At 48.4% G+C, this 21,518-nt stretch overlaps 2 protein-coding genes across 2 annotated transcripts; both read left to right on the top strand.

Annotated features, from left to right (window-relative positions):
• The first annotated feature begins 1,503 nt into the window (after positions 1-1,503).
• Positions 1,504-10,028, top strand: LOC310959748 (ras association domain-containing protein 7-like). Its single transcript, XM_083931207.1, has 5 exons — positions 1,504-1,625; positions 5,000-5,125; positions 5,363-6,001; positions 6,410-6,678; positions 9,193-10,028. Exons 2-5 carry the CDS (start codon positions 5,023-5,025, stop codon positions 9,343-9,345), a joined length of 1,164 nt encoding a protein of 387 aa, XP_083787333.1. The 5' UTR covers positions 1,504-1,625; positions 5,000-5,022; the 3' UTR covers positions 9,346-10,028.
• A 2,858-nt stretch (positions 10,029-12,886) lies between these two features.
• LOC310952343 (retinal cone rhodopsin-sensitive cGMP 3',5'-cyclic phosphodiesterase subunit gamma-like) lies at positions 12,887-14,652 on the top strand (the record flags this gene model as incomplete). Its single annotated transcript, XM_083920931.1, has 3 exons — positions 12,887-13,005; positions 14,450-14,484; positions 14,576-14,652. The coding sequence occupies 3 exons, from the start codon at positions 12,887-12,889 to the stop codon at positions 14,650-14,652; spliced, it is 231 nt and encodes a 76-aa protein (XP_083777057.1).
• Positions 14,653-21,518: the final 6,866 nt, after the last annotated feature.

Below are 21,518 nucleotides of genomic sequence, written 5' to 3'. Positions count from 1 at the left end.
GCTGCTGCCCCTGAGACCTGAGGCTGAAGATGAAATGAGAGTGATCCTGTGTCTCCAAAGAGGATCTTCTCTGTATTCACTTGGAAGTTCAGAAATTAGTTTTTGTTGTGTCACGGAGCATCTGCCGTCTTTAACTGTGGTGTGTTCAGCTAAAACAGAACTTTCAGGAGTTGAAACGTGACTGCATGCTCAGTAAAACGTGTCAAAATGAATCCGGTAACACAGCTAAACTGCTGATAAATGTCAGATGATGTGCACTTTAATGTCTTTTCCCCACACATGATTCAGAGGAAAAGTGCAGAACAGTGCTGCATGTTCACTTTGAGAGTGATAATGAAAGAAACAGTTTTCAGACGTAACTGGGAAGAGGCCTTAAATTAGGTCAAGTCACGCATCACCTACAGATCTCTCCATGGACTCTCACCACAACACCTCACAGATCTCCTCCCCCCCTACACTCAGTCATGCTCCCTGTGGTCCTCTGATAGGACCTGCTGACCCCCCACCCCCTGCACCAGGTTGCGGACTTTTGGGGGCCGGGCTTTCTCTGTCAACGCTCCCACACTCTGGAACAGCCGACCGCTCCATGTCCGCTCTGCCCCGTCTCTGCCTATGTTCAAAAGGCACCTCAAGTCCTTTGCGCACACACACACACGCACACACGCACGCACGCACGCGCTAAGCAACCTTGGGTACCATGAAAGGCGCTATATAAGTCCAAGTTGTTATTATTATTATCTCATCTTCAGCCTCTTATCCGGGGTCGGGTCTCAGGGGCAGCAGCTCCAGCAGGGGACCCCAAACTTCCCTTTCCCGGGCCACATTAACCAGCTCTAACTGGGGGATCCTGAGGCGTTCCCAGGCCAGTGTGGAGATCTAATCTCTCCACCTGGTCCTGGGTCTTCCCCGAGGCCTCCTCCCAGCTGGACGTGCCTGGAACACCTCCCTAGGGAGGCGCCCAGGGTTCATCCTTACCAGATGATCCTGAACCACCTCAACTGGCTCCTTTCAACGCAAAGGAGCAGCGGCTCTACTCCGAGTTCCTCACGGATGCTGAACTTCTCCCCCTCTCTCTAAGGGAGACTCCAGCCCCCTCCTGAGGAAACACATTTCAGACGCTTGGACCTGGACCTGGTTCTTTCGGTCATATTATTATTATTATTAATATTACTTCTAGAGCTGAAACAATAAGTCAAAAGAACATTAATCAGCAACAATTCACTCGTTTTTCAGGGTTGTTTCTGGTTTCCTAACCCGAGCACTGGATATTTAAGTTCTGGATCGTTGCTCACACAAAAAAAGACGTAAATATGACTTTTTTCACATTTTATGGATTAAAATGAGGTGAAAACTTCAGAGAAATTAATGCATATGTTGCACCCCTGTTGCAAAACCCAAAAAACCCCAAAACACACTTTATCACCTGGCGGCACTTTCAGGGTGACATCACTTTTAATGCGGCGCGTCCAGAAAAGCTGCATTCCCCGGTTTCACTCCTCCTCCGCCTCCTCCTGAGGTTGGTTTTTGGGTGAGAGCCGCCCACGCCCACACCCACCAGCCTGAGAGCACAGCAGAGACACACACTGAGGAGCATCAATGACACTGAGCGCACCTCCAACCAACAGGTGAGTGTGTTCAAATCCCTCTCTGAGCTTTAATGAGCCTGTCATCGGTTGGTTTATTATCACCCTGTAAAAGTGAACTCGTCCTCCAGGAGGAAGGAGAAGCTTTCACTGTTTATTTGTGTTTCTAATGTTTAATTTAAAGTGTTTAAATGAAGCACAGAGAGGCATTCATCTTCACCTGTGTGCGTCCACGTGTAGATTCAGCTTTACTTTCTACATCATGGCATCAAAGCCTCTTTAATTCATGCTCTTTTTTAAACTTTAACTGAGGTTGTGATTCATTTGTGATGAGCAGAAAAGACACAAACCCACAAAAAGGTGCAGATACAATCAGACAACAGCATCCTGTAATATGGGAATTTAGTCTAGAAGCCACACATGAAAGACATCAAAGCTACCGCAGTGATTTGAGTGACTGGAGATGCAGTGTGACACTTAGAAATGCAACTCTTAAAGTGTAAAAAGCCTCTAGTGTCTGCGTCGGTGGACTTGTATCAGTGTGTGGTTGAGAGTTCAGAGCGCTGTGAGCAGCTTTGAGGCTGCGGTGAAACTGAACGGAGGAGGTTGGTAAACACAGAGAGGAGGTATGTGTGCAGGAATGTCAGCGCGTTCTGCCGCATTCCTGCGCTCGGCAAACCTGTGTGTCTGCTCTCCTGCACACACACACACACACACACACTCACTCACACACACACGCAGGCACGCACACCTTCACACTTCCCTGTCAAACAACCTGTTTCCCTCCGCAATATTCAAAAGTGGCTGCTGTGTTAAACTGAAGACTCTTAGCTGCTCCTGCACACACACACACACACACACACACACACACACACACACACACACACACACACACACACACACACACACACACACACACACACACACACACACACACACACACACACACACACACACACACACACACACACACACACACACACACACACACACACACACACACACACACACACACACACACACACACACACACACGTAGTTAATGATTGAGAGTGACTGAAACTGCACAGTGACTTTTAACAGAGGCTCTCCTGTGTGCGGTCGCTGTTTGAACAGTGAACGGTCGGGTTTTATGATCTCATCTGTTATTGAGTGGACAGTTAAGGTGTCAGTCACTCGTCCTGTCACATACATGAGTTTGTGGCTTGACTGTAATTTTCTGTTTACCAAGAAATAAAACTCTAGCACATGGATCTGTGGTCTAAGCATTCATTCATCTTTTGAGTGACTGCATGTAAAATTATTCCTTTTTATTATGAAAATCTGTCATTGGTGATTGGTAAATGAGCTGCCAGGTGACAGTAATAAACTAGGAATTACAATCAACCACAGAGAAGATGAGAACTTGTAAGTAATAAGTAGATATAATTAAAACTTCTGCAATGTTGCCGACTCTCTTTCTTTGCATGGATGTTAATGCAGTTTTCTGTTCATTGTATTCGACTTTACATGAAAGATTAGTGGTGACTTTGTGTTTACAGTACATGTATAACACAACGATACAAATATATATTAACCGTATGCAAATGTTTCCACAGACCTGTGCATTTAAATTATTATTTTTCATAATTAGGCCCCATCTTCCCACAGCCCTGCGACATGTAGAAAGTGTTGGACGGAAGAAATTGTAAAAAAAAAACAACTTAGAACCTGTTGTTTGTTGTAAACAGATTATAAGTGTGAAAAATGTGTCAAATATCGCCTGTGAATATTCTCATGTGTCCAGGTCGTCGTTCTCCTCAAAGCAGTTTCAGTCCAAAGCAACTGGACTTGGTTCTGTGTCAGGAAGACGTTTCACCTCTCATCCAAGAGGCTTCATCAGTTCATGTACACATCTGACCAGGACCAGGACCAGGACCACGCTGGGACTGGTCCAACTACCTGGTGTGGAGATCCAAGTATTTAACCTCTGACAGGCCGATGATGTCACTGAAACCCTTTGTGCTCCAAGTGCCAACGACCGTCGATAGATTGACAGTCGTTGGTGGAAGTAGGTTTGGACTTGGTTAGTGCTCTATTGAGTCTGAACGACAGTCATTGGGGTCACACGGGGCCCATGTGTGAACAGTTGGTTTGAAACAGGAGTAAAAGAAGTAAAAGAAGCCATTAATGTAAAAGTGGAGAAACCAGAAAGGTAGAGAAACCATCGCTAAACAGAGGAGGAGGTCTGAGACACCACTTCTCTCCAGTTTACAATGCTGCCCTTTCATCCCTTCATTCAACAATCCAACCTCAAAGAACAACTGTTCACCAACGGCCTCCTGTGACTCCAACCACTGTCTTTAAGACTCAATAGAGACCTAGACAAGTCCAGACCTACTTCCACCAACGACTGTCACTCTAACGACGGTCGTTGGCACTTGGAGCACAAAGGGTTTCAGTGACATCATCGGCCTTGTGAGAGGTTAAATACCTGGATCTCCACACCAGTTAGTTGGACCAGCCCCAGCCCTGGTCCTGGTCCAGTCCCAGCCTGGTCCTGGTCCTGGTCCTGGTCAGATGCGTACATGAACTGATGAAGCCTCTTGGATGAGAGGTGAAACGTCTTCCTGAGTTGTTTTTGACTGAAATTGCTTTGAGGATGTGTCAAATATAATGTACCAGAAAATCACAGATGTGCACAGTGACGGTGCGGCACATTACCACTGCTCATTATACTGACTTTTATATCCGGATTTACGCCAAAAGTTGATAAAAACCATAGAAGGAGACGAGGACGGAGCTTCGATCGAACCTCTTTTTGCAAAGTTTGTGGATTTCCTGAAAAAACCCTCCTTTGTTTATGCTCATTGTCTATTTATTGAGCCGTGTCTGTGAGTCTGCACATTTCCTATTCTACTTGATTTGTATTTATGTGTTTGTTTGTTTGTATTGTTGACCCTGTGCAACTATATAATGTATTTCCTGTGCACTACAGCAGTGCACTGTGTTGACTTTTCCCATTTAAATCAGTGTCAAACAAACAAAGGTAGCGCTCACACTCAGTTACAGTTCAGTCAGACACGCTGCTGCACTTTAACACTGTTATCATTCATCGCTCCTCATCACCTATTTACTTTGTACTTATTTTATTCTGTAATTATGATGTAAAAATGTGATATATGGTTTATGTCTGGAGCATAATGATCATACGGACCAAAGATATTAAAATATACCATAGTGTATCTCAAATTCATATTGTTTAAGGGTTTATTAAGCTCCTATTGGCCGATTCTAGTGGTGTGTTTTAGTGTTATGGCTTTTAATAAGATCATTGGTGTTCGATTACGTGTGTTTATGATCTTCTCTCATGTTAATTTAAGTCATTATTAAGTTATTTAGTAAGTGCTGGTCGCTGATGTGTCGTCTCCTTGCAGGTTATTGGTGCTGAAGGTGAGTGATGGAGCTGAAGGTGTGGGTGGAGGGCGTGGTCAGGGTGGTGTGCGGCCTCTCAGCGGACACTTCCTGCCAGGATGTCGTCATCGCTCTCGCACAAGCGATTGGTGAGTCAAACAATGTGACCTTTAATTCAAAAATGTAAAGTTTAATTTGTCTTATTAATGTTTTTTTAACCACTGCAATTTGTCACTGACGCCTTTAGTCGACGAAACTTAACCGTCTCCTTTTGTCGTCCAAACTCAACCGTCACCTTTAGTCGTCTAAACTTAACCGTCTCCTTTAGAGACCAAACTTAACCGTCACCTTTAGCATGTCATGAACTGTATCTGTGTCTTCCTCAGGTCAGACCGGTCGTTACGTCCTCACCCTGAAGCTCCGGGGGACGGAGAGACAGCTGGTGGCTGATGAATGTCCCCTTCAACATCTGGCTCAGCTGGGACAACAGGCTACAGAGGTCCAGTTCATCCTGCGGAGGACCGGTCCCAGCCGCGGTGCTGGTCCAGGTCCAGACGCACCCAACACAGAAAGGGGTTTCCCCCCGCCCGGACCATCAGAACCCCTCAAACACAGCGAGCCACGTAAGGCTCTCACCTTCAGTCTGGGTCCGTCAACACACCCCGAGAGGACTAAACCAAACAGGGCCTGGTCTCCGTCGCCCCGGGCCTCTCCAGAACCCCGAGCTTCCCCCGTGTCGTTCCTAGACCCTGTGGACCCTTCGCCCTCTACCTTCCCCAAAGAGGAGGTGTTCAAGCAGATCCTGCAGCAACAGAGGAGGCTGCAAGACCTGAAGATGCAGCTTCGATCTCTGGAGAGGGAGACAAAGGTGTGGGAGAGGTCCTCTGCCTCGGTTCCTGGTCTGATGCTGGTCCCCGAAGGAGAACTGGAGGAGCTGGAGCAGCGGCTGAGGCAGAACGAGGCGGTTCTGATGTACACGGAGCAGTGGGAGGAACAGCTGCAGGAAGAGATGGACAGAGAGCACGGTACGTACTCTTCTCTACAGTTTTGGCGAGCAAGTTCTACCTCTGGCGTTTGGTGGTTAGCACTGTCACCTCACAGCGAGAGGGTTCCTGGTTCGAATCCTGGCTGGGCTGGAGGTTGCATGTTGTCCCCGTGTCTGCGTGGGTTTTCTCCGGGTTCTCCGGTTTCCTCCCACAGTCCAAAGACGTGCAGGTGTTCGGTTCATGGATGACTCTAAATCACCCGTAGGTGTGAATGGTTGTCCGTCTCTGTTCATCTCTATGTGTCCTGTGATAGACTGGCGTCCTGTCCAGGGTGGACCCCGCCTCACGCCCGATGTCAGCTGACATAAGCGGTTGAAGATCAATGAATGAATGTTCTACCTGTGACGTTTCCTAAACCAGACATGCTAACTCTGCTCTAATCGACAGATATGCACAGACGTCTCCACCAGATCCACTCATCGGTGGACGATGAAAGTAACCGGATCAAGGAGCTCGAAGCCCGTTCTGCGTATCTAGATCAGGACATCCAGCTCAGAGCACAGAGACAGAGCAGCCGGGCGGACCCTCAGCAGCCGGACGAGGCCCTGGGGCCTCTGAAGCAGGAGCTGCACCACCGCCTGCAGCAGGCCGAAGACCTGGATGCAACATTGTCGGAGACGCAGAGGGAGCTTCAAAGTGCGGAGGAAAGGATGCAGGTATAACTCCACCATCACCGCCCGCATAGTATTTCTAAAGACTCAGTCGCACCAGGATTTATACGGCAGCGGCATCTTAGACCCAAGTGGTTGTTATTATTTCAATAGAAACAGTATGTGCACTGTATCGTCTCATCTCATCTTCAGCCTCTTATCCGGGGTCAGGTCTCAGGGGCAGCAGCTCCAGCAGGGGACCCCAAACTTCCCTTTCCCGGGCCACATTAACCAGCTCTAACTGGGGGATCCTGAGGCGTTCCCAGGCCAGTGTGGAGATCTAATCTCTCCACCTGGTCCTGGGTCTTCCCCGAGGCCTCCTCCCAGCTGGACGTGCCTGGAACACCTCCCTAGGGAGGCGCCCAGGGTTCATCCTTACCAGATGATCCTGAACCACCTCAACTGGCTCCTTTCAACGCAAAGGAGCAGCGGCTCTACTCCGAGTTCTTCACGGATGCTGAACTTCTCCCCCTCTCTCTAAGGGACTCCAGACCCCCTCCTGAGGAAACACATGTCAGACGCTTGGACCCACGACCGCGTACACTGTATCGTGTCTATCAAAAACCAAACTAGTCACTGAGCGGGGAACACAGGGTTCTGTCCGACACGCTTTATCCAGACAGGAAACGTGAAGCCGTCACTGCAGTTTGTGGGTGTTTAGGCTACACACGGAAACCAAAGCACTGCCTCTCCCCAAACCTGTTCCTCAAAGACTCTTCATGGGATTCATTAATTACGTTAATTAAATGTATTATTATTATTATTATTATTATTATATGTGTAACGGGTGGTGTATGGACCCAATTGCAGTACAAAGGTTCAACGGTTTACTCAGGGCGCACTCAAACTGTCCTTCCGCACCGCTCCAAAACCGTTTTTTCAGCTAAAGCCTAGTGCGTTTGACCAGTGTGAGTGCAACCGCTCCGCGCATAACTGCGGCCAGCTGGCCGTCCGCGGCCCGTCTGAGAGAGGTGGGCTTTTGTAAAGCATGTTTGCACATGTACGAGCACGAGCATACACGTGTGCACGGACATAGAAAATATAAGGACGGACCATGCGCGGACATTTAACAACAACAACAACAATGGCGGCGAAAGGTTCACGTTGGTGTGATGCGGAGGTGGAGTGTTTACTGCAGATTTGGTCGATGAAAAGATTCAAAAACAGTCGACAAGACGCACAAAAACTCCGAGGTCTACGGAAAGATCTGGAAACAAAGCCACGCATCGCCATGACGTCATCAATGCGTGTGACGTGTTACGGCGTGATGACGTATAGGCAGCAAGAAGCATTCTCCGAGGCCCAGGTAGTGTGAGTACAAACGGGCCTGGAGGGGGGGACAAGGACCCTAAAGCACGGGGCACTGGACGGAAGGACAGTGTGAGTGCGCCCTCAGACTCAGGCAGACAGGTCAACAGTTTGGAAAACGGCAAACAGGAATCAGGAGAGGAGAGGCTGAACTCTTGTTCAGGGACAGAAGGTTGGGTCCATTTACCAGGATGCAGACGAAGCAGGGAGTCAGGTACAGGCGAGGTCGGTACGGGGAAGACAGGCAGAGGAACGCTGGAAAGTCTCGCATGGCATCGAACAATCTGGCAGAGGAGTGAGTGTGGAGCTGGTGATTATACACTGGGCTGATTGCATGTGATGAGAGGCAGCTGTGTGCACAGGTGAGCAGAGTGAGCTGACGAGGTGGGTGTGGCTGACAGGCTGAGTGGGACAGGGGCAGGATCAATGGAAAACTACCGAGGGCCGGATGACTGGACCGTGACCATATGCAGAATCTGGTCATAGAGAATACACTTAGCCCAAAGTGACACCTTCACACTGTTGGTTTGTCCAACTAACAGTTCAAACTTATAAAAATAATAATAATTAAGGGGAAATCAGCAAATCGTCTCATTTGAGAAGTTTGAACCATGACATGCTGTTGAATCAAAAACAGTTATCAAGGAAGTTGCTCTTGTAGTAAAACTCTTGTGGTGGTTAGCACTGTTGCCTCACAGCAAGAGGGCTCCCGGTTCGAATCCCAGCTGGGGCCCTTCTGTGTGGAGTTTGCATGTTGTCCCCGTGTCTGCGTGGGTTTTCTCCGGGTTCTCCGGTTTCCTCCCACAGTCCAAAGACGTGCAGGTGTTCGGTTCATTGATGACTCTAAATCACCCGTAGGTGTGAATGGTTGTCTGTCTCTGTTCGTCTCTATGTGTCCTGTGATAGACTGGCGTCCTGTCCAGGGTGGACCCCGCCTCACGCCCGATGTCAGCTGGGATCGGCTCCAGCACCCCCGCGACCCTCACAAGGACAAGAGGCTGAAGATGAATGAATGAATTAATCTTAATTTGCATAGTAACTAAAGCTGTCAGATGAATAAAGTGGGTTCAAAAGCACTTATTGAGATGTAGTCGACGGGACGTATGAAGTCAAGAGAAGACACTTATAACAAACAGCGTATATCGTTTAATGCCTGACTGTCATGTCACGTGTCGGTGCTGCTGGTGATGTAATACTCCTTGCACCCTCCAGGGCCGATGGGAGACGGTTGAGGAGCTGAATAAGGAGCTGAGGCAATGGAAGCTGCAGCAGTTCATCCAGCAGACGGGCACTGCTCACACGGAGCAGACGAACCCGCTGCCCGTCAATGAAGCTTACCTCAGGAACGCGGGGATCATGGAGTAGGAGCGGCCGGGCGACCGTACGTCATCAGACTGTTTAAAGGGTTTGTTTCAGCTGTGGAAGAACTTCATAGAGCCCAAAACACTCTGTTTCAAGGAACAGGCGTCCAAAGACATCCTGGGTCGTTTAGTTTCACTGTCAGCTGAAAAACTTGTACCTCCAGTTTTGGGGATTTCGATCCTTTAAGATATGATAAAGAAGGAATGAGAAAGAAAGAGAGAGAGAGAGAGAGAGAGAGAGAGAGAGAGAGAGAGAGAGAGAGAGAGAGAGAGAGAGAGAGAGAGAGAGAGAGAGAGAGAGAGAGAGAGAGAGAGAGAGAGAAAGAGAAAGACTGTCACTGATATTTTCTCTGTTTCCACTGCAGGACGTAATGGACTGGAAGTGACTGTGTATGTGTGTGTGTGTGTGTGTGTGTCTCTCTCTGTGTGTGTGTGTGTGTGTGTGTGTGTGTCTCTCTCTGAGTGTGTGTGTGTGTGTGTATGTGTCTTTGTGTGTGTGCGTGTCTCTCTCTCTCTCTCTCTCTCTCTGTGTGTGTGTGTGTCTTTGTGTGTGCGTGTGCGTGTCTCTCTCTCTCTGTGTGTATGTGTGTGTTTGTGAGTGCATGTGCGTGTGTGTGCGTGTGTGTAAGTGTGTGTGTGCGTGCACATGCGTGTAAAGAGTGGTCTTTGAAAAGAAATGAAACAAATGTCGATGCTACTGATAAATGAAGGTTTATAGTTTTGTTAATATTGTCACATAAAGTCTTTCTTGTAATCCGCTGTTCGTCTGTTTGATTTGTGATAACGGGACAATTCAGTTCATAAAGCAGTTAACCTCAGCTCCATCAGAGGGCGCCACAGCCTCGTTCATGATGAGAGTTTACAGTTACAGCACACAGCAGCTCCACTCAGGCCTTTAAGGCTTCAGCAGCAGAGGAGTGCATTTACTGACAGCTTACAGCATGGGTGTCAAAGTGATCCAGTAAAGAGTCGCTGTGGCTGCAGGTTTTCATTCCAACCAATCAAAAACACACCTGGTCCAACAAATCAACTGTGTGAAGACAGTTCAGGTGATTGCAGGAGTGGAGTCAGGTGTTTTTGCTTGGTTGGAATGAAAACCTGCAGCCACAGCGACTCTTTACTGGATCACTTTGACACCCCTGGCTTACAGCACAAGCATGTGTTTTCCAACAGTCCGTACCCTAAAGATGTTTAATTCACTAAAAAGACAAAAAGGTAGAAACTGTCACAGTTTGCTCAGCTCCTCCCCTGATCAGTCTGCAGCTTTCACCTGCTCACCATCTCCAATCAGGCCAGTATATATGCAGCCTCACTCCACTCAAACAGGGTCCACACAGGCCAAGGTCTCTAACACAGGGTCCACACAGGCCAAGGTCTCTAACACAGGGTCCACACAGGCCAAGGTCTCTAACACAGGGTCCACACAGGCCAAGGTCTCTAACACAGGGTCCACACAGGCCAAGGTCTCTAAAACAGGGTCCACACAGGCCAAGGTCTCTAAAACAGGGTCAACACAGGCCAAGGTCTCTAAAACAGGGTCCACACAGGCCAAGGTCTCTAACACAGGGTCCACACAGGCCAAGGTCTCTAAAACAGGGTCCACACAGGCCAAGGTCTCTAACACAGGGTCCACACAGGCCAAGGTCTCTAACACAAGGTCCACACAGGCTAAGATCTCTAAAACAGGGTCCACACAGACCAAGGTCTCTAAAACAGGGTCCACACAGGCTAAGATCTCTAAAACAGGATCCACACAGACCAAGGTCTCTAAAACAGGGTCCACACAGGCCAAGGTCTCTAACACAGGGTCCACACAGGCCAAGGTCTCTAAAACAGGGTCCACACAGGCCAAGGTCTCTAACACAGGGTCCACACAGGCCAAGGTCTCTAACACAGGGTCCACACAGGCCAAGGTCTCTAACACAGGGTCCACACAGGCCAAGGTCTCTAAAACAGGGTCCACACAGGCCAAGGTCTCTAAAACAGGATCCACACAGGCCAAGGTCTCTAACACAGGGTCCACACAGGCCAAGGTCTCTAAAACAGGGTCCACACAGGCCAAGGTCTCTAAAACAGGGTCCACACAGGCCAAGGTCTCTAACACAGGGTCCACACAGGCCAAGGTCTCTAACACAGGGTCCACACAGGCCAGGGTCTCTAAAACAGGGTCCACACAGGCCAAGGTCTCTAAAACAGGGTCCACACAGGCCAAGGTCTCTAACACAGGGTCCACACAGGCCAAGGTCTCTAAAACAGGGTCCACACAGACCAAGGTCTCTAACACAGGGTCCACATAGGCCAAGGTCTCTAACACAGGGTCCACACAGGCCAAGGTCTCTAAAACAGGGTCCACACAGACCAAGGTCTCTAACACAGGGTCAACACAGGCCAAGGTCTCTAACACAGGGTCCACACAGGCCAAGGTCTCTAACACAGGGTCCACACAGGCCAAGGTCTCTAACACAGGGTCCACACAGGCCAAGGTCTCTAAAACAGGGTCCACACAGGCCAAGGTCTCTAACACAGGGTCCACACAGGCCAAGGTCTCTAAAACAGGGTCCACATAGGCCAAGGTCTCTAACACAGGGTCCACACAGGCCAAGGTCTCTAAAACAGGGTCCACACAGGCCAAGGTCTCTAACACAGGGTCCACATAGGCCAAGGTCTCTAACACAAATATAATCTAGTCCGTAGTCTCTCTCCCATGTGCGCTCTAATCTCCTGTCGGCTGATCTAATTGCCTGTAAACTAATCTGACGTGATGTTCTCCGATCTAATCTAATCCAATCAAAACTGATCTAATCTGTGAAACTGAATAAACCATTCAGAGAGTACAGTGGGTCAGCTGCCCACAGTCCGACATGTATCCACCCTTCACACCTCATTGTGTGCATCATTAACCACTTTGGTCTCTGTACCTTCAGCACACACACTCTGCTCGTGTTTTACCCCCTTGAGCGCCATCGAAGGCTCCGTTACATGACTTGTGATGAGCAGTTGGCTCATGATCACCTGTCATGCTTCTTGTCCGGTAAACACTCACAGACTCAAACAAACAGGGACCTGACAGGGACGCGCTGCACCACGGGGACTGGCTGTTCTCCTCGTCATAAGATTATCCCTGAAAATACTCCATCTCCATCTTAACTCCATTAAACAGCTTTGTGTCTGACGGGCGGCGGGTATATAAACTCCGAGGCTCGGCGTGGGGAGAACACAAGACAGAGAGACTGCAAAAAGAAAGAGACGCTCCTCTTTGTTTTGCAGTTCTTCCTTTGCTCAGCACTTCCAGACAGCTTCTCCTCGTCTCCGATCCGAACCCGGCAAATCAACGCGCAGGTGAGACTCTCAGCTGACGCAAGAGCCGTCGCTTCACGCAAACCAGGGGACGCTGCAGCCTCTGTAACCGGGAGCCCTGGATGCAGCATCGTAAAGTGCTGTTACTGTGAAATACCGATCACGTAGTAGCACAATGCATCCTCACAGTCTCACTGTTTGTGCTTCTTTCCCCTCGGTGTGTGTGAATCTCTGTTGTGTCCGTAGACATGAACGCAGCAGCAGCAGCAGTGGCAGCGCCCGGAGGCACCAAGGCCGCTCCTCCCAAGTTCAAGCAGAAGGAGACCAGGCAGTTCAAGAGCAAGGCTCCTAAAGCTGGACAGAAGGGGTGAGTCGAGGCGAGGACAGACCAACACAACAGCAGAGGACTGTCATCACACACTAGAACACATATATATATAAAATACTTGAGTTCACAGAGTCTAAAGTGAGTGACTTCTTATGAACTGATTAGTTTAATGATATAAACAATAATACCGCACTTAACTCAACTTTAGTTATTCGCCTTGATCCAAATTATTCTCTTAACATTTAAGTTATTGAACCAAACTAATACATTTAAATGAAACCAACCTAATTCACTTTTAACTGAATTAACATGAATGATTGTTTGCATTGACACCAGTTAATTCATCGACATATATCCAAACTATATTGTTCATGTTTTATTTGACTTCCCATCTTATGAACTCTGTAAAAAAGACACTTGGCCGACAGATTACAGTTTGTTAAATGTATTTGTTCATCTTTAAAATATGAACCATATGTTACTGTTTAAATCTAACAGAGGGCAGATGTATGTGAGCAACCGTGGACGATGAGATGCTGACTAAAATGATTCACTGTCATCCCTAAAAGCACTGCAAGGTGCCGCTATTGCCTGATTTAAACTAGCTATCTTGCCACCGCTAAAGCTAGCTAACTAGCCACTATCAAAGCTAGCTTACTAGCCACTGCCAAAGCTAGCATGCTAGCCACCGCCAAAGCTAGCTGACTAGCCTTCGCCAAAGCTAGCTAACTAGCCCTCGCCAAAGCTAGCATGCTAGCCACCGCCAAAGCTAGCTGACTAGCCTTCGCCAAAGCTAGCTTACTAGCCCTCGCCAAAGCTAGCTGACTAGCCTTCGCCAAAGCTAGCTAACTAGCCAGCTGAAATTGGGCTCTTCTTTGCAATGTTGACAACGCAAAACACTAAAACTTTAATTATCAGCAACTGCTTTGCTACTTGTGTTTATTTTCGGACGAAATTCACCCACGATGTGGAATGGTGCGTCTGGCCATTACGGTAAGAGAGAGAGAGAGAGAGCGCGAGAGCGAGCAGGGAGGGTCGTCACACCCCAGGTGATGCCAATGCTACTGGCGACCTGCTGATGAGAGAGAGAGAGAGAGAGAGAGAGAGAGAGAGAGCAGGGAGGGTCGAGAGAGATGTTAGAGCGATGTTAGAGATGCTAGAGATGCCAGTGACCAGCGCCCCGGTGCCTTGCTCAACAGCACCTCTGCAGTGCCCAGGAGATGAACTGGCACCTCTCCAGCCACCAGTCCACGCTCTATTCATGGTCCACACAGGGACTTGAACTGGCGACCCTCCAGTTCTCAGCAAAGTCACCTATGGACTGAGCTACTGCCAAATCACACTTAATGTCTCTAAATGCAAAAAGAAGGAGTTTCACAATCAAATAAATACTTATATCCTGTTTTAAATGTCAGTTAGTTTGAATGAACTGCACGTTACACTTCCTGTGTGTGAGATAACGGCGTCTGTGTCCTTCTCTTAGATTTGACGACGTCCCAGGGATGGACGGCCTTGGAGGTAACTATCAATCACAGCATTAAGTGATGAGCAGCGTTTAATAAAGAGGTGAATCAGACAGATCCGTTAACCCGTGGGTCCTCTCCTGCAGATGCGGCGGTCATTTGCCCCTGGGAGGCGTTTGGCGACATGGAGCTGAGTGATCTGGCCCAGTTTGGCATCGTTTAGACCTGCAGCCGAACGGACGCGGCTCATTCCTGGTGGCTTCAATCCAGCAGCTTTTTTTGAGGGGGGGTTGGTGGTCTCTTCACGAGTTCGGGACACTGACACTTATTGGGAACCATCCAGGACGACTGGTGAGAGGAGAGGGATTTCTCCTCTCTCCCCTCGATAAGTGGAGGAAGAAGCTCCTGGACAGCAGCCCCCAAGGATGACTCTTCTCCCGTCCTGGGACCTGGAGGTTTTAGAATCTCTCTGAGCGCTGTCTGTCTTTATAACGTCATCTGAAGGAGATTTCAGGATGTTCCCTGTTCAGCCCAGCACCTGTAAAAGTGTAACACACTGTACTGCTGCTTGGGTTCCAGTGAAGGGATTCACAATGAAATCACCGAAGTTTAAGTTCGTGTTTGAATGTTTAGTTGTGAATATCTGTTTATGCAATCAAGTAGAGTCCTGTGTTGTGTGGTCAACACTGTATACGTTATAATAAAGAGCATTTAAGTCGCATTGTTCTGGTCTGTCTCTCCATTCTTTAATCTATCTTTTACCTTTAGTGTGTCCCTTGATGTAATGCATGACTGTATGAAAGAAGACGTCACCCATTGGTTTTTGGAGGCCGGTTTTGAGGCCTTGCGTTTGTATTTTGGCCGTTGCCATCTTGTTTTTTTTGGAGCCAGGAGTGACCGTAGGGACGAAGGACGAGAGCTACAGTAACCAGGGAATAACTGTAGATTAGTGAGCAGAGTAATTCAAGTTAACTGTGATATTACAAGAACTGGGATGTTTTTGGTCGGCAGTAGCTCAGTCCATAGGTGACTTGGCTGGGAACGGTTCAAGTCCCTGTGTGGACCATGTATGGAGCGTGGACTGGTGGCTGGAGAGGTGCCAGTTCATCTCCTGATGAGCAAGGCACTGAACCCCCAACTGCTCGGGGCGCCGGTCACTGGCAGTTCTGGCAATTCAACAACAACGCAATTCAAAGTCTCATCTCATCTTCAGCCTCTTATCCGGGGTCGGGTCTAGGGGGTTAGGGACCCCAAACTTCCCTTTCCCGGGCCACATTAACCAGCTCTAACTGGGGGATCCTGAGGCGTTCCCAGGCCAGTGTGGAGATCTAATCTCTCCACCTGGTCCTGGGTCTTCCCCGAGGCCTCCTCCCAGCTGGACGTGCCTGGAACACCTCCCTAGGGAGGCGCCCAGGGTTCATCCTTACCAGATGATCCTGAACCACCTCAACTGGCTCCTTTCAACACAAAGGAGCAGCGGCTCTACTCCGAGTTCCTCACGGATGCTGAACTTCTCCCCCTCTCTCTAAGGGAGACTCCAGCCCCCTCCTGAGGAAACACATTTCACACGCTTGGACCTGGACCTGGTTCTTTGGGTCCTGACCCAGCTTTCATGACCACAGGTGAGGGTAGGAACCAGGACTGAGCGGTAGATCCAGAGCTTTGCCTTCCTCAGCTCTCTTTTGTTAAACTGCCAAATAAAGTATATTTGGATCTCAGAAGTTGTGTTTTTCTAATCCCCTATCACCTAAATCTGAACCTGACCCAGAAAAAAGAACCCAGAACCCTTCAGACCGCCATCGACTGTCGCTGACTATCCGCAGGGCAGGTTTTGATTAAGACGTCACTGAAACTCGCTGACAGCTACGCGACAGGTGGGTACAAGTGTGTGTCTGTGTGTGTCTGTGTGTGGAGGGATATGAATGCATTCATTGTGTATGTATGTCTATAATCTATCAATCTGCAGACAGTTCATCATTATGTGCCTGTCAGGTTTTGTTTTGTCTAGACAGACATGAAATGCTGTCATTCACTGATTAATTGCGCAGAAAGTAATGACACACATTTACTCAAGTACCGTTCATGTGTGAGGTACCCGCGACCTCGTTCTTTCGGTCAATTGGGCAACTCAAAGTGCTTCACATAAAACATTGGGAGAAATAACACTTAAAACATATCAACTAAAAACATAAAAGGTCATTTTTAAAACATAAAAGATGGTTACAGGTACAGAAGTTACGGTGCAGTTCACTGAAAAGCAGCGGAAAACAGAAAAGTTTAAGTGGAGTCTCCTCCTGCTGGACATTAGAGAGAATGCAGCTTTAAGTGGAGTCTCCTCCTGCTGGACATTAGAGAGAATGCAGCTTTAAGTGGAGTCTCCTCCTGCTGGACATTAGAGAGAATGCAGCTTTAAGTGGTGTCTCTTCCTGCTGGACATTAGAGAGAATGCAGCTTTAAGTGGAGTCTCCTCCTGCTGGACATTAGAGAGAATGCAGCTTTAAGTGGAGTCTCCTCCTGCTGGACATTAGAGAGAATGCAGCTTTAAGTGGAGTCTCCTCCTGCTGGACATTAGAGAGAATGCAGCTTTAAGTGGAGTCTCCTCCTGCTGGACATTAGAGAGAATGCAGCTTTAAGTGGAGTCTCCTCCTGCTGGACATTAGAGAGAATGCAGCTTTAAGTGGAGTCTCCTCCTGCTGGACATTAGAGAGAATGCAGCTTTAAGTGGAGTCTCCTCCTGCTGGACATTAGAGAGAATTCAGCTTTAAGTGGAGTCTCCTCCTGCTGGACATTAGAGAGAATGCAGCTTTATGTGGAGTCTCCTCCTGCTGGACATTAGAGAGAATGCAGCTTTAAGTGGAGTCTCCTCCTGCTGGACATTAGAGAGAATGCAGCTTTAAGTGGAGTCTCCTCCTGCTGGACATTAGAGAGAATGCAGCTTGAAGTGGAGTCTCCTCCTGCTGGACATTAGAGAGAATGCAGCTTTAAGTGGAGTCTCCTCCTGCTGGACAGTAGAGAGAATGCAGCTTTAAGTGGAGTCTCCTCCTGCTGGACATTAGAGAGAATGCAGCTTGAAGTGGAGTCTCCTCCTGCTGGACATTAGAGAGAATGCAGCTTTAAGTGGAGTCTCCTCCTGCTGGACATTAGAGAGAATGCAGCTTTAAGTGGAGTCTCCTCCTGCTGGACATTAGAGAGAATGCAGCTTTAAGTGGAGTCTCCTCCTGCTGGACATTAGAGAGAATGCAGCTTTAAGTGGAGTCTCCTCCTGCTGGACATTAGAGAGAATTCAGCTTTAAGTGGAGTCTCCTCCTGCTGGACATTAGAGAGAATGCAGCTTTATGTGGAGTCTCCTCCTGCTGGACATTAGAGAGAATGCAGCTTTAAGTGGAGTCTCCTCCTGCTGGACATTAGAGAGAATGCAGCTTTAAGTGGAGTCTCCTCCTGCTGGACATTAGAGAGAATGCAGCTTTAAGTGGAGTCTCCTCCTGCTGGACATTAGAGAGAATGCAGCTTTAAGTGGAGTCTCCTCCTGCTGGACATTAGAGAGAATGCAGCTTTAAGTGGAGTCTCCTCCTGCTGGACATTAGAGAGAATGCAGCTTTAAGTGGAGTCTCCTCCTGCTGGACATTAGAGAGAATGCAGCTTTAAGTGGAGTCTCCTCCTGCTGGACATTAGAGAGAATGCAGCTTTAAGTGGAGTCTCCTCCTGCTGGACATTAGAGAGAATGCAGCTTTAAGTGGAGTCTCCTCCTGCTGGACATTAGAGAGAATGCAGCTTTAAGTGGAGTCTCCTCCTGCTGGACATTAGAGAGAATGCAGCTTTAAGTGGAGTCTCCTCCTGCTGGACATTAGAGAGAATGCAGCTTTAAGTGGAGTCTCCTCCTGCTGGACATTAGAGAGAATGCAGCTTTAAGTGGAGTCTCCTCCTGCTGGACATTAGAGAAAATGCAGCTTTAAGTGGAGTCTCCTCCTGCTGGACATTAGAGAGAATGCAGCTTTAAGTGGAGTCTCCTCCTGCTGGACATTAGAGAGAATGCAGCTTTGAGTGGAGTCTCCTCCTGCTGGACATTAGAGAGAATGCAGCTTTAAGTGGAGTCTCCTCCTGCTGGACATTAGAGAGAATGCAGCTTTAAGTGGAGTCTCCCCCTGCTGGACATTAGAGAGAATGCAGCTTTAAGTGGAGTCTCCTCCTGCTGGACATTAGAGAGAATGCAGCTTTAAGTGGAGTCTCCCCCTGCTGGACATTAGAGAGAATGCAGCTTTAAGTGGAGTCTCCTCCTGCTGGACATTAGAGGGAAGGCAGCTTTAAGTGGAGTCTTCTCCTGCTGGACATTAGAGGGAATGCAGCTTTAAGTGGAGTCTCCTCCTGCTGGACATTAGAGGGAAGGCAGCTTTAAGTGGAGTCTCCTCCTGCTGGACATTAGAGGGAAGGCAGCTTTAAGTGGAGTCTTCTCCTGCTGGACATTAGAGAGAATGCAGCTTTAAGTGGAGTCTCCTCCTGCTGGACATTAGAGAGAATGCAGCTTTAAGTGGAGTCTCCTCCTGCTGGACATTAGAGAGAATGCAGCTTTAAGTGGAGTCTCCTCCTGCTGGACATTAGAGAGAATGCAGCTTTAAGTGGAGTCTCCTCCTGCTGGACATTAGAGAGAATGCAGCTTTAAGTGGAGTCTCCTCCTGCTGGACATTAGAGAGAATGCAGCTTTAAGTGGAGTCTCCTCCAGCTGGACATTAGAGAGAATGCAGCTTTAAGTGGAGTCTCCTCCTGCTGGACATTAGAGAGAATGCAGCTTTAAGTGGAGTCTCCTCCTGCTGGACATTAGAAAGAATGCAGCTTTAAGTGGAGTCTCCTCCTGCTGGACAGTAGAGAGAATGCAGCTTTAAGTGGAGTCTCCTCCTGCTGGACATTAGAGAGAATGCAGCTTTAAGTGAAGTCTCCTCCTGCTCGACATTAGAGAGAATGCAGCTTTAAGTGGAGTCTCCTCCTGCTGGACATTAGAGAGAATGCAGCTTTAAGTGGAGTCTCCTCCTGCTGGACATCAGAGAGAATGCAGCTTTAAGTGGAGTCTCCTCCTGCTGGACATTAGAGAGAATGCAGCTTTAAGTGGAGTCTCCTCCTGCTGGACATCAGAGAGAATGCAGCTTTAAGTGGAGTCTCCTCCTGCTGGACATTAGAGAGAATGCAGCTTTAAGTGGAGTCTCCTCCTGCTGGACATCAGAGAGAATGCAGCTTTAAGTGGAGTCTCCTCCTGCTGGACATTAGAGAGAGAATGCAGCTTTAAGTGGAGTCTCCTCCTGCTGGACATTAGAGAGAATGCAGCTTTACGTGGAGTCTCCTCCTGCTGGACATTAGAGAGAATGCAGCTTTAAGTGGAGTCTCCTCCTGCTGGACATTAGAGAGAATGCATCTTTAAGTGGAGTCTCCTTCTGTTGGACATTAGAGAGAATGCAGCTTTAAGTGGAGTCTCCTCCTGCTGGACATTAGAGAGAATGCAGCTTTAAGTGGAGTCTCCTCCTGCTGGACATTAGAGAGAATGCAGCTTTAAGTGGAGTCTCCCCCTGCTGGACATTAGAGAGATTGCAGCTTTAAGTGGAGTCTCCCCCTGCTGGACATTAGAGAGAATGCAGCTTTAAGTGGAGTCTCCTCCTGCTGGACATTAGAGAGAATGCAGCTTTACGTGGAGTCTCCTCCTGCTGGACATTAGAGAGAATGCAGCTTTAAGTGGAGTCTCCTCCTGCTGGACATTAGAGAGAATGCAGCTTTAAGTGGAGTCTCCTTCTGTTGGACATTAGAGAGAATGCAGCTTTAAGTGGAGTCTCCTCCTGCTGGACATTAGAGAGAATGCAGCTTTAAGTGTAGTCTCCTCCTGCTGGACATTAGAGAGAATGCAGCTTTAAGTGGAGTCTCCCCCTGCTGGACATTAGAGAGATTGCAGCTTTAAGTGGAGTCTCCCCCTGCTGGACATTAGAGAGAATGCAGCTTTAAGTGGAGTCTCCTCCTGCTGGACATTAGAGAGAATGCAGCTTTAAGTGGAGTCTCCTCCTGCTGGACACTAGAGAGAATGCAGCTTTAAGTGGAGTCTCCTCCTGCTGGACATTAGAGAGAATGCAGCTTTAAGTGGAGTCTCCTCCTGCTGGACATTAGAGAGAATGCAGCTTTAAGTGGAGTCTCCTCCTGCTGGACATTAGAGAGAATGCAGCTTTAAGTGGAGTCTCCTCCTGCTGGACATTAGAGAGAATTCAGCTTTAAGTGGAGTCTCCTCCTGCTGGACATTAGAGAGAATGCAGCTTTATGTGGAGTCTCCTCCTGCTGGACATTAGAAAGAATGCAGCTTTAAGTGGAGTCTCCTCCTGCTGGACATTAGAGAGAATGCAGCTTTAAGTGGAGTCTCCTCCTGCTGGACATTAGAGAGAATGCAGCTTTAAGTGGAGTCTCCTCCTGCTGGACATTAGAGAGAATGCAGCTTTAAGTGGAGTCTCCTCCTGCTGGACATTAGAGAGAATGCAGCTTTAAGTGGAGTCTCCCCCTGCTGGACATTAGAGAAAATGCAGCTTTAAGTGGAGTCTCCTCCTGCTGGACATTAGAGAGAATGCAGCTTTAAGTGGAGTCTCCTCCTGCTGGACATTAGAGAGACTGCAGCTTTAAGTGGAGTCTCCTCCTGCTGGACATTAGAGAGAATGCAGCTTTAAGTGGAGTCTCCTCCTGCTGGACATTAGAGAGAATGCAGCTTTAAGTGGAGTCTCCCCCTGCTGGACATTAGAGAGAATGCAGCTTTAAGTGGAGTCTCCCGCTGCTTGACATTAGAGAGAATGCAGCTTTAAGTGGAGTCTCCTCCGGCTGGACATTAGAGAGAATGCAGCTTTAAGTGGGGTCTGTTCCTGCTGGACACTAGAGAGAATGCAGCTTTAAGTGGAGTCTCCTCCTGCTGGACATTAGAGAGAATGCAGCTTTAAGTGGAGTCTCCTCCTGCTGGACATTAGAGAGAATGCAGCTTTAAGTGGAGTCTCCCCCTGCTGGACATTAGAGAGAATGCAGCTTTAAGTGGAGTCTCCTCCTGCTGGACATTAGAGAGAATGCAGCTTTAAGTGGAGTCTC

Source organism: Echiichthys vipera (genome assembly GCF_963691815.1).
Source record: "Echiichthys vipera genome assembly, chromosome: 1".
NCBI classification, from domain to species: domain Eukaryota; kingdom Metazoa; phylum Chordata; class Actinopteri; order Perciformes; family Trachinidae; genus Echiichthys; species Echiichthys vipera.
The sequence above is the reverse complement of the archived record's forward strand: the minus strand, read 5'-3'. Positions and strand labels throughout refer to the sequence as shown.